General features: G+C 38.7%; 1 protein-coding gene across 1 annotated transcript in view; it reads left to right on the top strand.

The window, feature by feature from the left end:
* The window catches only part of PREX1 (phosphatidylinositol-3,4,5-trisphosphate dependent Rac exchange factor 1), a 180,869-nt gene that overhangs the window by 129,139 nt on the left and 38,274 nt on the right, over positions 1-13,456 (top strand). Inside the window, exons 14-16 of the mRNA XM_067308010.1 lie at positions 2,537-2,612; positions 7,821-7,893; positions 9,279-9,421. Coding sequence (XP_067164111.1) covers positions 2,537-2,612; positions 7,821-7,893; positions 9,279-9,421 — 292 coding nt within the window. The remainder of the gene's footprint in view (positions 1-2,536; positions 2,613-7,820; positions 7,894-9,278; positions 9,422-13,456) is intronic.

Raw genomic sequence — 13,456 nt, 5'->3', positions numbered from 1 at the left:
ACACAAGTCACTTATTTTGTTTACATCCTTGGAACAAAACCTTGCTTGGTTCTCTTCCCTGGAAACTTGGGAGTTTCCATGTAGCAGTTGCCTTTAAAATTTTCTTTAAATAAACCCTGACACTTATGTGCTTTGAGGACAATATGATGTACTCCCCCACCCCCAGCAACAAAGCGTGTTACTTTGGAGAATGATACATAAAAAGTAAAATGTATAGAATAGTGTTGGATGTAGAGAAGGTTCTGAATATGTCTCTCATCTACTTCAGGTGGAAGTTGTGAGGGTGGGAGAACTTGCTCCACACATACATGTGTGATGGACAATACTTCAGTGTGTAGATGGTCTAGAGCATGTGAAGCATCATTTTCCTTTAATCTGTGTGAGGCAGTGAGGTTCTGCAGGAAGTTCAAGGATTCCCACATCCATATTTGACTATTCAACAGCAGTTCATGGACCTGGGTAACACTTTATGGTTGCTGCTCCACTCTTGTTAGGGATAGATTGAAATGGGGGAAAAGCCAGTGAGTTAATGTTAAAATATTCATCCTGACAAGCATTTAAATACAAGCAGTGAAAGACTGGGCCTTGGACCAAGATCCTAATGGCAGTGAAATATTAGCTTATTCAAAGCTCTAACTCTATGTCAGCATCCATATTAAAATGCTGGGAGTTGCTTCTCAGAATCTGGAAACCCCTACTCGTTAGTACTCAATTTTAATACTTTCCTTTATTGTTCTGACATTTCAAAAACACATTTTCTCATGATAAGAGTGTGCGAGGAAAAATTGCACAGAGAACGCCCACAGTTTTGTGCTGGGCTTAGCACATTACTGGAAGACAAGCTGAAAAATGTATGTAAGTACTATGAGGAAAGCTTTTGTTCTGAGCATACATATTTCTGGAAATGCTGTCATGATTTTTTTCAAGTTCTGGAAGTCCTGCTTCCCTTTCTAATTTCTCACACCCTGAGTTGTGCAAACACACAGGCATTTCTGCTGCACTCATTTACAGAAGCCAGTCACAACATATTTGTATCTGTAGATGATCAGTGAAAAGAAAACATGGGTAGGATGAATTTTAGATCGTTGTTTGATTTTAGATTTTTAGAAAAAGGGGAATATCAAATGGTGTGGTGCTAATGAAAGAGGTTGATTTGGCAGAACCAAAGACTAAAATCTTCTCTGGGGTTGCAAAATAGATACATCCGGACTCTAAAACAGTTACAGGGGCTGTGAAAGTGTCCCTCCACAGTCGTGCCAGTGGAGTTCAAGCTTGAAATAGTGGACCACATCCAGGGGTGAGAGAGGAATTAATTCTCTATTGCCCGTTCAGCATTTGGCCTCTCGGCTGAGACTCTCAACAAGAGGGAGCAGCCAATTAATGTGAATTAATTGTGGTAATACCTTTTGTGATGTGGAACTAGGAATTGCATCAAGACCACCCAAATTTCTTCACACGGGCAGTGAACAGCCTTAAAACGGAAAGAACTTTTCGTACGCTCATGAGCTGGATTAAATCCAGTGACCTGGAGGTGAAAGGTGTTCAAGCCAGGGTACTGAGCCACGTAATCCTCTTACTTTAAAGAATTTTGATACAAACATATTTGATAAGAGATGAAAAGCATCAACTATCTCCATGTTCTGAGAAGAGGAATGGAAGAAACCTGCAAAATGGAGCAAGTTACAACGAGGTTTCTTTTCCTGATTTCAGAAACAGTGGTCCTCCCAACAAGGGCTGAGTGAGAGATCGTGCAAGTTGTGTTACAAGATCTAAATGCCAACACGTCTACTTTTTAATTTACAAAAGCTGAAATTGTCTTATGCCATAAAAGAACACTGTGCTCTATTTGTATCTGGCTACTCTGTGATATCCTGTTGAAGGAAGTAAAATATGAACAGGTGCAGAGAATCGGGAGAGTATCTCATGACAGCGTAGGCTAAAAGGTGCTTGATTTAGTGAGGCTGACAAAAAGAGGGCAAAGAGGCAATATGTAAGATGACTGTCTATGAGTACATTGAGGGATAAACATTGGAGAACTATTTAAGCTAGTGACTGTGGCTGACTGCGAGCCAGAATATGTAAACTGGACATGAATGCATGAATGCAACCTGAAGATGACTTTCAGCCAAGAATGAGGTTTCCAAAAGGAGTTGTAGTGGCAGTAAGCTAACCTGAGTTCAAGAAGCTCAATGCAGTTATGAAAGAAACGTACCATTTTCCTCACTGAAGATGGCTTGAAACAATATCTAGAGAAATTTGAAATAATACTGATTTGTATTGTTCTGGAATATCTTTCTAATTCAAGTTCTTAGAAAAGTTTAAAACCAGTCATTTCTTCTAGAAAAATAGAATATCTGCTTCCTATTCTTTGTTTTATTTATTTGTAGCTAGAGGTCTCATTTTTTTTCCCACCTATAATTCTTCTTTTATCCTCAACTTCACAATAGTAGGTCACAAGAGTATACTTAGGTTTAGAGCCTAAAAGAAATATTTACCTTTCTGTACTGATGTTCCCTGAATTCTCTTTCTTAATTAGAGACCGTGACTACCATCTAAAGACCTACAAATCAGTAATCCCTGCCAGTAAGCTAGTGGATTGGCTCATTGTACAGGTAAGCAAATTTTAATATGCTGCTGTCCTTGATAGCTTAATTTTTCAGTTCCATTTAAAAGTAAATAAAACATACTTAGTACAACATAATTAAATATATTCAGATTCTTCAAACTTACACTCATGTTTTCTGTTATTGTTCATTTGGTGAAAACTCAGGATTTGGCAGCATTAAAAAGAAAATACTGCATTAGCCCTAGGAGTGATGAACTGGATTTTCTCAGAGATCTTTTGCATTTCTATTTCCTGTGATTTTGTGAAGACACTCAAAGCAATGTTGATCTCATTTAATCTAGGATAGACATGGTACAATTTCACTGAAGAATTAACTTAGAGTTTTATACCAAATATTCACTGTTGTCTCCTGAAATTGGAGTTGCCCCATATTTACCTTGTAATTACTGAGAAGAGAATGTAGCTTGGGGAATTTAAAATCTAGTGTTGATAGTCTAAAGCAATCTAACATTCTGTTTTCATCTTAAATGATGGTCTGCTTTGGAATCACATTAAGCCCGTGTGTACTGTCAGAATGACATAAAGGGAGGCTAGTGTGAATGAGAATCAGGCCCTGGCAGCCAGGGATGTTGTCTTTCAGAAATGTTTCCTGCAGTTGCATTTGACATCTTTCTACATTAATAAGATAGATAAGATTTCAGGTACTCTGTGCTGAACAGCTGAATGAGAATGGAGTAGTCAATTGCTTTCTTATTAAGAGTATAGAGGAGGACAAACATATTGGCACTGAGATTTTCATATCAGTTGCATGTGATTTAATAGGGTCCTATTCATGGAAACCTGAGATAAAAAAAAAAAAAAAGTCTGCCTTGGCCAAAGAGGAGAGATGTAATCAGGCTAATCTGGCCATTATAATAGTTAAACATAGTGCTGTAGGCAGTAGAAAGATTCAGATGGCAAAGTAGAAGATCAGCTCTAGGTCTGGAAAAAGGTAGTTCTTTTCCTTCACTGTTCATTCTGGTACATTAACCCAGCCTTTCATTTTCCTGTTCACTGAACTTGCCTTTACGTTAGGATTGAACCAGATTGTCCTAAAGCCAGAAATGAAGATATAGGAGAATATGTACTTTATTTCATATATATGTATATGCATATACATGCATACAGATGGAAAGACAAGGGAAGATGCTTCTGTGCTTAGTAAAGGGGAACATTGTTAAACTTTTAAATTACTGTCTAGTACTCAGACGAATTCCTGTCTATGTGGCTAAATCAATTTTTGCTTGTAGATCCTTACGAGTAATAACTTGCATGGGGGGTGCTTGAAGTTTTCATACCAGATTGAAATATAGCTACCATTCGTGCTCTGGCTGTACTACCTAACAGCAGATTTTAGTGGGAGCTGTTGAATGCTCAGCTTTTTGCAAAGCAGTGCATTTTTTAAACTGCTCAAATATCAGCTTGTCAGTTCAAATTTAAGCATCTATTTTTGAACATTTTGGTGATGGTTGGTGTCTGATTTGATAACTACACAAGTTACAGAAAAATGCTGGGATATATTTTTTTTCTGTTTCTGACAACCGATATGCATCATGATTTTCATTTGGAAATGGTGCCCAAAAAGTGAGGACTATTGTTTCTGTTAGATTTAATGACACAAGGATGACTATTTTGAAGGACAGAGTCTCTGATTTCTGTTTGCAATTTAGAGTATAAATGCCAGTGGGACCCTTCCCTAATAAGAAAGCTGTTTTTCATTTCCTTGACCTTTACAAATATTCATAAGACTGAACGGTGTGTAAGACTAGGGACTTTTTTATTCAAAGAAATGATGTTAACTGTATTTCATACCCTGATCCTTCAACCTGAAAATTGTTACATATTATTCCTCTGTCAAGAGATAAGTTGGGTGCTAATCGAGGCTTAATCCTGTGTACGTTTGAAGGGTTGTATTCAAATGTGATACACGTTATTATCCCCCATGTGTTGCATGTGCTCAGAGTCTGGGCCTGGACAGGCATTAAGAGCTCTATTATCAGCTGTGCAACGGGCTTGTGCCTCTGCAGACATCAGGGCTCTGCAGGAGCTGAGCAGCTCTGCCTGTCAGGTTTATTAATGTGTCCTGTGACATACTAGCACAGCATATTTACTACTAGGGAATTTTCACACGTGAGAGAGGATGGTCAAGGGATTTCCTAATGACTGGGAGATTTAATGCTGAGCTTGCTTGATTTTTTTTTTTTGATTTTTTTTTTTTGTTTGTAGCTCCTCACAATGGCTGGATTCTATGGCAGTTGCCTCCATACTGTGTCTCAGCCATATTATGCATCAGACACTAAAACAAAGTTTTAAGTGTGATGGTGGAGAGAAATGTGTACCAGCATAAGCGCTGATAGAAGATGGAAGTGTTTATGCCTGTCTTATAGGCACAAAGTCAAATCCTGAAAACAGATACTGCTGTAATAAATAGAGTTTGCTGTGGTTATTACTTTAGTGTCCCTTTGAATTAATGGGGAGATGTTTTCAGCCATCACAGCCTGAAAGGAAAAATATCTGAACCATATCCAGGGATTTAGACTGAAAGTGTCTGTGAATTTTATTACAGTCCCTATGTATATTTACAGGTAATCCTTGAAGGAAGAGGCTTCCCTTGTTTCATCGATTCCAGACCCTCAACTTCATTGTACAAACTAATCTTTCTTCTAGTGTCACTAGGTTGAGAAGAAAGAGAAAAACAGACCCCACTTACAAATGGCAGAGCTCTTGCTCCTCACAGAATCTGAGGAGCTACTGGGGGTGTTTTGAAACATTAAAGGATTGCACTGCCACAAAACCAGTCCACTTGTCACCTGGCTAAAGATTTATAACCAGACCTCCAGAAATGATCTGTGATAAAACACTACTAGTTGACCCCCAGTCATAAGTCTAAGAAACTTTAAATGGTAATTGTGTGAAAGGCAAATCCGAAAAATCTCCTTTTCCATGATATCGACAATATATTTAACAGGGGTGTGGTTGCTGGTGTGCTCATCAGTAGTGCTTCACATCTGTCTGTGTTCATCTGTTTTCTTTTCTCTTACATGTAGATTGTAAACACTGTGAGACAGAAACTATTTCTATCGCTGGGCTTATGCAGCTCAAAACAATGGTCAAAGCAGACCATGATTAGGGCTTTAGACATTGTAGCACCACCAGAACTAGACAACAAGAAGTAATAATAACAATAATATTAATGTGCACTGGACATGATCCTTCCCTGTGGTACTGGCTGTAAACTGTTTTTTAATTCTACTGACTGAATTTCAGTGATTATATTTGAATAAGCCTAAGTTAGAACATCGAAACTAGCGTATCTAGTTTCACATGCAACTTCTGTAAGAAAAGGTTATCTAAGACACATTCTGTCAAGATTGTTTCATCTAAGTGGATCTCTTTCCTTAAGATTTCTGTTACTGCTTTTATTGTATTTGGAAGAATTGCTACATAACATTTACAAGTACTTACAGTGTACCTGATATGATCTATTTTTAGTTATCTTTTTACATTTAGAAAATGCTCTTTTGCCAAGGGAATATTTTGAGACCAAGTTAACATCACCAGGAGTAACCATGTCTGTTTTAAAGCTTTCCTACACATAGATTTTGTTGCCTAAAACAAAACTAGATTCCTAAAGGTTAAGAGAATGATATCAAAAGGCATTTCCCCTCCAGTTTATTTACAACTGAAAGAATAAATTAGATTTTAAGTCCCAGCCTCTGTAAAATGTCCATTTTACATAAACTGTCCATTTATGCCATAGAGTAACACAAAATGAGTGTTGAGAACTGTTGCATGGCAGAATGCTGAAAGTGAGGAAAGACTTACAAAGCCTTGAAATTAGTTCATTGTAAAAGTTAAACTACAGGTTTATCAAAACCCTTTGCTGGGCTCTCCTTCGGTGATTACATAATCATGCAGTTCCTCTAGAACTGCCTCTGTCTCTCTTTTACCAAGACAACAATATTTGGTTCTTAATTTGTGGGCGTCAGGGCTTTTTATTGCTCTCGGAAAGTGGCACAGTCACTGTCTCTTCAAATACCAGTAATGCAGCTGATTGGCAAGGGCTGATCCTGTATGATTCAGTATGCAAGTAGTATCTTTACACCATAGCGGTGCTTCTTGGCAATATTGCCAGTGAGCAGCTTGGCAAATAGCTACTCTTATTTTTAGGTAGGACTTGGAGTCCACACCGATGTCCCACTACCAAGATTAGAGGGCTGTTGGTCTGCAAGCTGGTTTGCTTAAAACAAACTCAGTACACTACTTTGCAGTAGCTGCTAGAGCTTCAGGATACCCGGTTCTCCAAATGGAGGAAAAAAGAAAAATTATAATACTTCTGTAGGATACAGCTTCTAATTCCGTAGGAGGGGGAGTAAGTTGCTGAGCTCACTCCTCTGCAGAGCAGCAGCTCCCCTACCTACAGGAGTGCACTGAGCAGCTGCTCTTAGTGAGCTAGTAGATCCCAGGTTCTGCTGTGTCCCTTGGGGGACTCAGAAGCAGATAATCTTGCATTATAGTGAGTGACCGCTGGTCAGCAATATCTTTCATCTGGGAAAGACCGGTGGTTCCTGCTAATTTTTGCCAGTGCTATTCAGAATTCATCTGTTTGCCTAAAATGTACAGCCAGCACATTTGTAAAAGTCTTCACCTGTGGCTACAAAGAAATAGATGCATAGAGAAAACTGGACATTCCTTCTATTTAACCAATTTGTAAATGCAAAATGGAGTGCCACTGCAGTTTTAATCAGCCTGACCTTCAGAGTTCACATGCACTGGTTTTACATAGAGGTTTTTCTCCCCTGGGTTGAATGTAGATAAGATCTCTCAACCACTCTCTCTAAGAATGAGTTTTATTGTCTGTGGCTAATGGGTCCTAAAGTCAGACACTAAGATTGCAAATAAAAAGTCTTTACATTGAGGTAATATTATGTCTCTTTGTCGGTTAAACAGCTGCTTTCCTGAATCCTGGTCTTTGTCCTCCCAGTTCCTGTAGGAGGGAAAAGATGTTTTATATATATATATATATATATATATATATATATATATATATGAATGAATGGGATTGGATTGGGGGGGGGGATATTTTAATTGCTTGCTATTGTTCCCTACAAAGAGCATCCTGCTAATTTCAGAGCTACTAGCCATGTTGCAGGGAGGGGAAATAATTTAGTTTAGGAAGTAGTCTGAGGTGTAATATTTATCCTCCTGTTTCTAGGGAGACTGTCAGACGCGGGAGGAAGCTGTCGCACTGGGTGTTGGACTCTGCAATAACGGCTTCATGCATCATGGTAATGCATCGATATTCCTTCCCACACCCAATTAAAGGAGCTCTTACAGTCAGATTAACTGACAGTGTCTGAAAATCCCTTTTCTATAGGCTGGGCCACATATGCTGACATGCAAACAACTGCAGACATCCAAGCAGGTCCATCTAAAAAGCAGTCTTTGAACTTAAACAAAATGCCTGAGCTAGTACCTGCCCAAGTGGACCCGCTTGCTCACAGCTATGATGAGCCCTGCAGTGATTAGACAAACTAGGGGAATATTTTTCACTGCATCTGTATCTGGGCCACCAGACCAATGCGCAAGCCAAGTGCTGTCCTGAAATGTCACCCAAATAGTCTCAGATACATGAGGCTGAATCCTCTAATGCTAGGCTGAGCATTGGAAAAGAGGAAAGAGGATACTAGATCCCTAGTCTAGTTTCTGCTGCTTGGACAACAAGCATGAGCCTCAGTGCTGAACCCCTGAAGCTTCCAAATCTGAAGTGCCAAATTGCTGAGCTAAACATCATCCTCATTGATGCTGCTGCTAAACTAGGGAAGTAAACAAACCACATCCGTATCAGTTTCAAATTGAGCATACAGACTCCTTAAGGTAAAACAGCATTTGTCCAATGAATTGGCTAGTTCTAGTCATAAATAACATTTACTATCCATGTTTTGAATAGTGGTTTTTAAGAGCAGACTATTATAATAGGGAATTTTGCATAGCGCTTGATAAGAATGTAAGAATAATCAATTTTCTTTAAAGAATCTGTTCTCTTTTTGAAGGCACTTTTGGCATTCACAGCATCCTATGGCAAGGGGTTCCACTGCTAAGTACATGTTGAATAAAGAAGCAGTTCCTCAAGTTTCAATATTGTCACTTGCTGGTTTCACTTGATGCCTCCAGTTCTAGTATTTGAAAACATGTTAAACAACTTTGCCATGCTTCCAGAATTTTATAGATCTTATTTCCCTCTCAGGTGATTCCTTTTCAGGTTGAAAGGTCTTAGTCTATTTATCCATTTCTCTTTCCTTTGATCAACCTTTTTACCCCTCTTTGTTCCTTTTCTAGTTTTACCATACGCTTTTTGATATGGGGGAGAGGTATAACTTAATGTGTAGCATCTTTCTTCCAAGAGGATCTTTCACATTTTATATGCATTCTACCTTCCACAGAGGTCAAACATCATATCGTGAGCCACTATGCAACATGAAGAAAAGTGTGCACCTAAAATACTGTAGCACCTTAAAATTATAGAGCTGAGTAGCTGGTTGAATGGGATGTATCTGGTCTTTATTCTGCAACAACAGGAGAAATATTTAGCATTTCCTTTAACTTTCTTTTGTTGTTTCTCTTTCTTTCTCTGTGTAAATGCACGTGTGCATTTCATATACATTGTTTCCAGTCCTGGAGAAGAGTGAATTTAAGGATGAATCCTTATATTTCCGCTTTTATGCTGATGAGGAGATGGAAGGTACCAGTTCCAAGAGCAAACAATTACGTAATGACTTCAAGCTCGTGGAAAACATCCTAGGAAAGAGCCTTCTGGTAAGAAATATGTTAATGTAACCCTTTACCTTTCTGTGAAATTGGTATTTTCTTATAGTAAAGTGGAATGAAAAGGAAAATTATGATAGAGCAGAATTAAAATGGGGAAATTACAGCTGTAACTAGACTTTCCTTCACTGCAGCAGTGCTAGTTCTTGAGCTACCTTGCTGTAGACCTTCAACTCGTGTAGCTCCAATCTGTAAGTTGCTCCCTTCTCCACCATGTGACCAGACCTATTGCACAGACACTACCTGGAAGCATTGGATCTACAGCTCACTGACACACACATTCAAGTGCATCATTCAAGTATCTGCCTATTTCTGGCAGGTCTTAAGAAAAGAGGAGACTCAGAAATAGGGCTGTTTTGTCCAGGCCACAGGCCAGTCCCTTTCTATTTCCATGAAGCTTGTGAGAGAGACAGTGTGTGAAAGTGAGCCAGGAGCCAGAGATGTTTTCTCAGCAGGCACCATATGTCTCCGAGCTCACAGAGTGGGCATCACAGTGTTAGCGTGATGGAGGAGGAAGTATTGTGCGCTACTGTCTTGGCAGAGGTCTGATATCAAGTTTAAACATCTTTAATATGGGAAGTAGATTCAGATGAGAGTCAAGTGACTGACCAAGATACGGATCTTTCAGGACATCATTGTCTAAGTGATACAAATATGCCCTGCATGACTGGATCAAGTATCAGTCCGCATCCCATGTATAGAAACCGTTTTCCAGACAAAATTTTCTTTATGTTCATGCTCTTACAACATTACTGTTATTTGCAGATTCCCACTCCACTAAATACCATCACCGCCTTACTGCACTGAGATTATTCTAATGCTGTTTGGACTTGGTCGTTGCATCGGTGCACGCTCTTTGTTCTGAGATCCTTGTTTAATGCCAGTGGCTCCAGGCCGATCTTTTTCTCCCTTTGAACACTGGCAGAATGCAGGAGCAGGATGAAAGCTTGGGTCAGAAAAAACAAAAGCAGAATTGCTGGAAAGGATCCAGAGGTCCATTATATGGGAAAATTTTCCCTGTGGTTCATAGAAACTTCACCCTCTCACTGTTGTCTTGTCTCCAGGGAGACCAATTTGTGTTTGTCTCAATGATCAGAAGTAATATTTAAAGCACCATGGGCTCTCAAAATTTTTCCTACGTGCATCCAGGGACAGAGATTGGAGTGTCAGGTTAATATATTTATCCTCTTGAAAAGTTGTTGGATAAAGGGAAGCAGTTAAAAGGTGTAATTTACTAAACTTTGAAGCACTTAATGTTGTGTGTGTGTGGGGGGGGGTGTTCTGCAATTTGCAAAGCACTCAGAGATCAGTTTCATAAAAGTTGGTGAGAGCTGTCATTATTCAGGTACATTTAATTTTCCTCCTTACCAAGAGAAGACAGTTAGAAGAAACAAATTAACTAGTATGTTTCCTCTAATGTTTTCTATTAGTTCAAGGCACTGCTGTTAAAAAGCAAATGCCAAAACCCAACAATACCATGTTACCGTTGAAGTGAGAGATTTATTTAAAGTTGTTTGATTCTACTTTCTGTAAATATAATGGTCATTTATTAGTATTCACTAAAGAGACTGAACAAACCGTAGCCTCTTGAGCAAATAGGAAACCTTCCACATGGACCATTTATTAGTGATTAATCGTAGTGCCTAATTGGTCCTTTCAGTCGCTCCGTAATTTGGTAACTGAAGTATTTAGAACAACAATAATTGTAATATTACTATTATTATAGTTCTGAAGTGTGTCAGTCAACCTCTGTGTCTCATTGTGCTAGTGAAGCATAAAACTTGAGAAAATGCACTCACTCTCAAAAAGTAAACAGTATGAAATGAACAGTGTGTGCTGAATAAAAAAAATGTTCCACGTAGAGGGCACAGATTTTTTTCCAATGAGCAGTAGTCATGCTAAAGTTCTGAGCTGCACTCATTTTCACAGATAAATTAGGAGTCCCCTGAATGCTTGGGAAGACGATCCCACAAATAGCAGTACAATAAATGCATTGCACTCATCTACAAACACATTTGTGCCTGACTTCTTTTTTATTTTGTGTTTAGCAATTACGAGCAGCTGGACTCCTGGGGCTTTGCTGTCTTGCCTCTTCACGGTTATAATAGGGCATCAATCCTTCTCTTCCCCAGGTCCCAGCATAGGAAGTTTAATGGAATTCCTCAGCACTGGCTTTTGAAACATGCTTTTCTTCTGTTATGAAATCCTCATTGTTTAATTGAACAAACCCCACCCACTCATCTAACTTTGCTCTATCACAGGAGAGCTTGCCCTCGAAAGCAGAAAACAAAAAGCTTTGGCAAATATAAATGAGAAATGCCAAGCAAAAAAGTGCTTTCAGTTTGCAAAAATACACTTCAGACAAAGTTTAATACTCATTTATTTGTGCAGTTGTTTCATACTGAAGGACATAAATCTTGATACACTGAAAAAATATACAACATTTTTTGCATAGTTCAAGAGAATTTGGATTTTGGATTGACTCCAAGCATTGTGACTTGTTTACTGTGGTGTGCTGTTAACTTGTGATCAGCACCTCTACTTGTTAGCCTAGGCCTACCACAACACAAATTAAAGCTGGTATTTTGGAACTGAAGATCAGACAAAGAAAGTTGCCTGTAGAGATGGGCCTCCATTAAGGTCCTGTGAGAAGTTTAATACATACACAGTCTCTCAGAGACTGTAGTATATCATTTATCTGATCTCAAAAGAAAAGCATTTCATGTGATTTCTTAAGATGATGCCTGTGTACATCATGCATAGATTTTTTCGAAACTATCATGCTGGACTGTACTTGAGATCCAGGCAAAGTCTAAACCTCGTCAAACTTCTAGACCTGTGCTGTCTCCTACATTCCTCCAGGGCATCTCCTATTCCTCATTACTTCTCAGTAGAGTTGTAGTAGTTGCAGGAGAGGAGTTGCAGTGTCCCACTGTAGTTCACAGGAAGGGCTGTGGCATGTCCTGTAATTCAGGTCATGCAGGGGCCTGATTACGGTAACATATTCAATGAAAGCCAGGGGTTTGAGCACAGAAGTCAGGAATAACTGGGTTTTAATCTAACTTTTCACATGAAATCACAGTGCAGTTAGAGCAAGACATAAAGTCACTCCATGCCTCAGTTTACCATCTGAAAAGGCATCTACTAAATCTCATCTATCCACAGGGGTTTGCTATTGCTGTTACATCTAGAACCAGCTTTGAAAATTAAAAGCATTAAGTAATCTTTATAATTTAGCACCTCAGACATCAAGTTTTTAGATACTAAGTAGTATTATCATTTGAGTTGATGCCTTTTCAGTTTTAAAACAGCTAATCCAATATACATAGCATTCTCCTTAGAATTCTTATAAAATTATAGAACACATTTCTCCTATTCAGATTATAAATAATAGTAATTTGTATTACTAAAATAAAGCCATACTTGCTCCTTGTAAACATTTCTTTCATCTTTAATCATTCCAGGAGAATTATTCTTGTGTCTTGTGCTAATATATAATGACCTAATTCTGCAAAATTTCAGCAGAGAGCAAGCTTCGCCTTTGCTCTTCATTACACTAGTGTACCAAGGTCTGTAATAGCTTGAGAATTCAAATCATTGATTTAAAACACCCCTGGGAACAGAGCCACTAGTGAGAGCCCGTCCTCTAGGGATTTCTGATCTCTCAGGGAGTCAATAGCAAGAGGCATCTATCATCTGGGTGTACGTAGCCAGATAAGGGCTTTGAGGTGATTTGGATACTAAAAATTCTAGTGAACTCTGAAGCAAAAAACATCCTTTACACAGTAAATCTTAAACTGTTGAGAATGGCCTGTTCAATTTGGAGCATCACGAACCAGAAGGAACTTGGAGTTGTTTTGTTTGTATCAAACCTATTTTACTAATGTGACAAAATATACCCTTAAAGATAATAGCTGTAAGGCCAACTTGGATCCTGGAGCTTCTTCTCATTGACAAGAGATTTTTGTAATTTCAAATTTTGTTTTAGTGGCCAGAACTGTGAACTTTTGAAAGTCTGGGGGGACT

The sequence above is a fragment of the Apteryx mantelli genome, chromosome 18 (assembly GCF_036417845.1).
Source record: "Apteryx mantelli isolate bAptMan1 chromosome 18, bAptMan1.hap1, whole genome shotgun sequence".
NCBI lineage: Eukaryota > Metazoa > Chordata > Aves > Apterygiformes > Apterygidae > Apteryx > Apteryx mantelli.
Note: the sequence above shows the minus strand (reverse complement) of the source record. Positions and strands in the feature narration are given on the sequence as shown.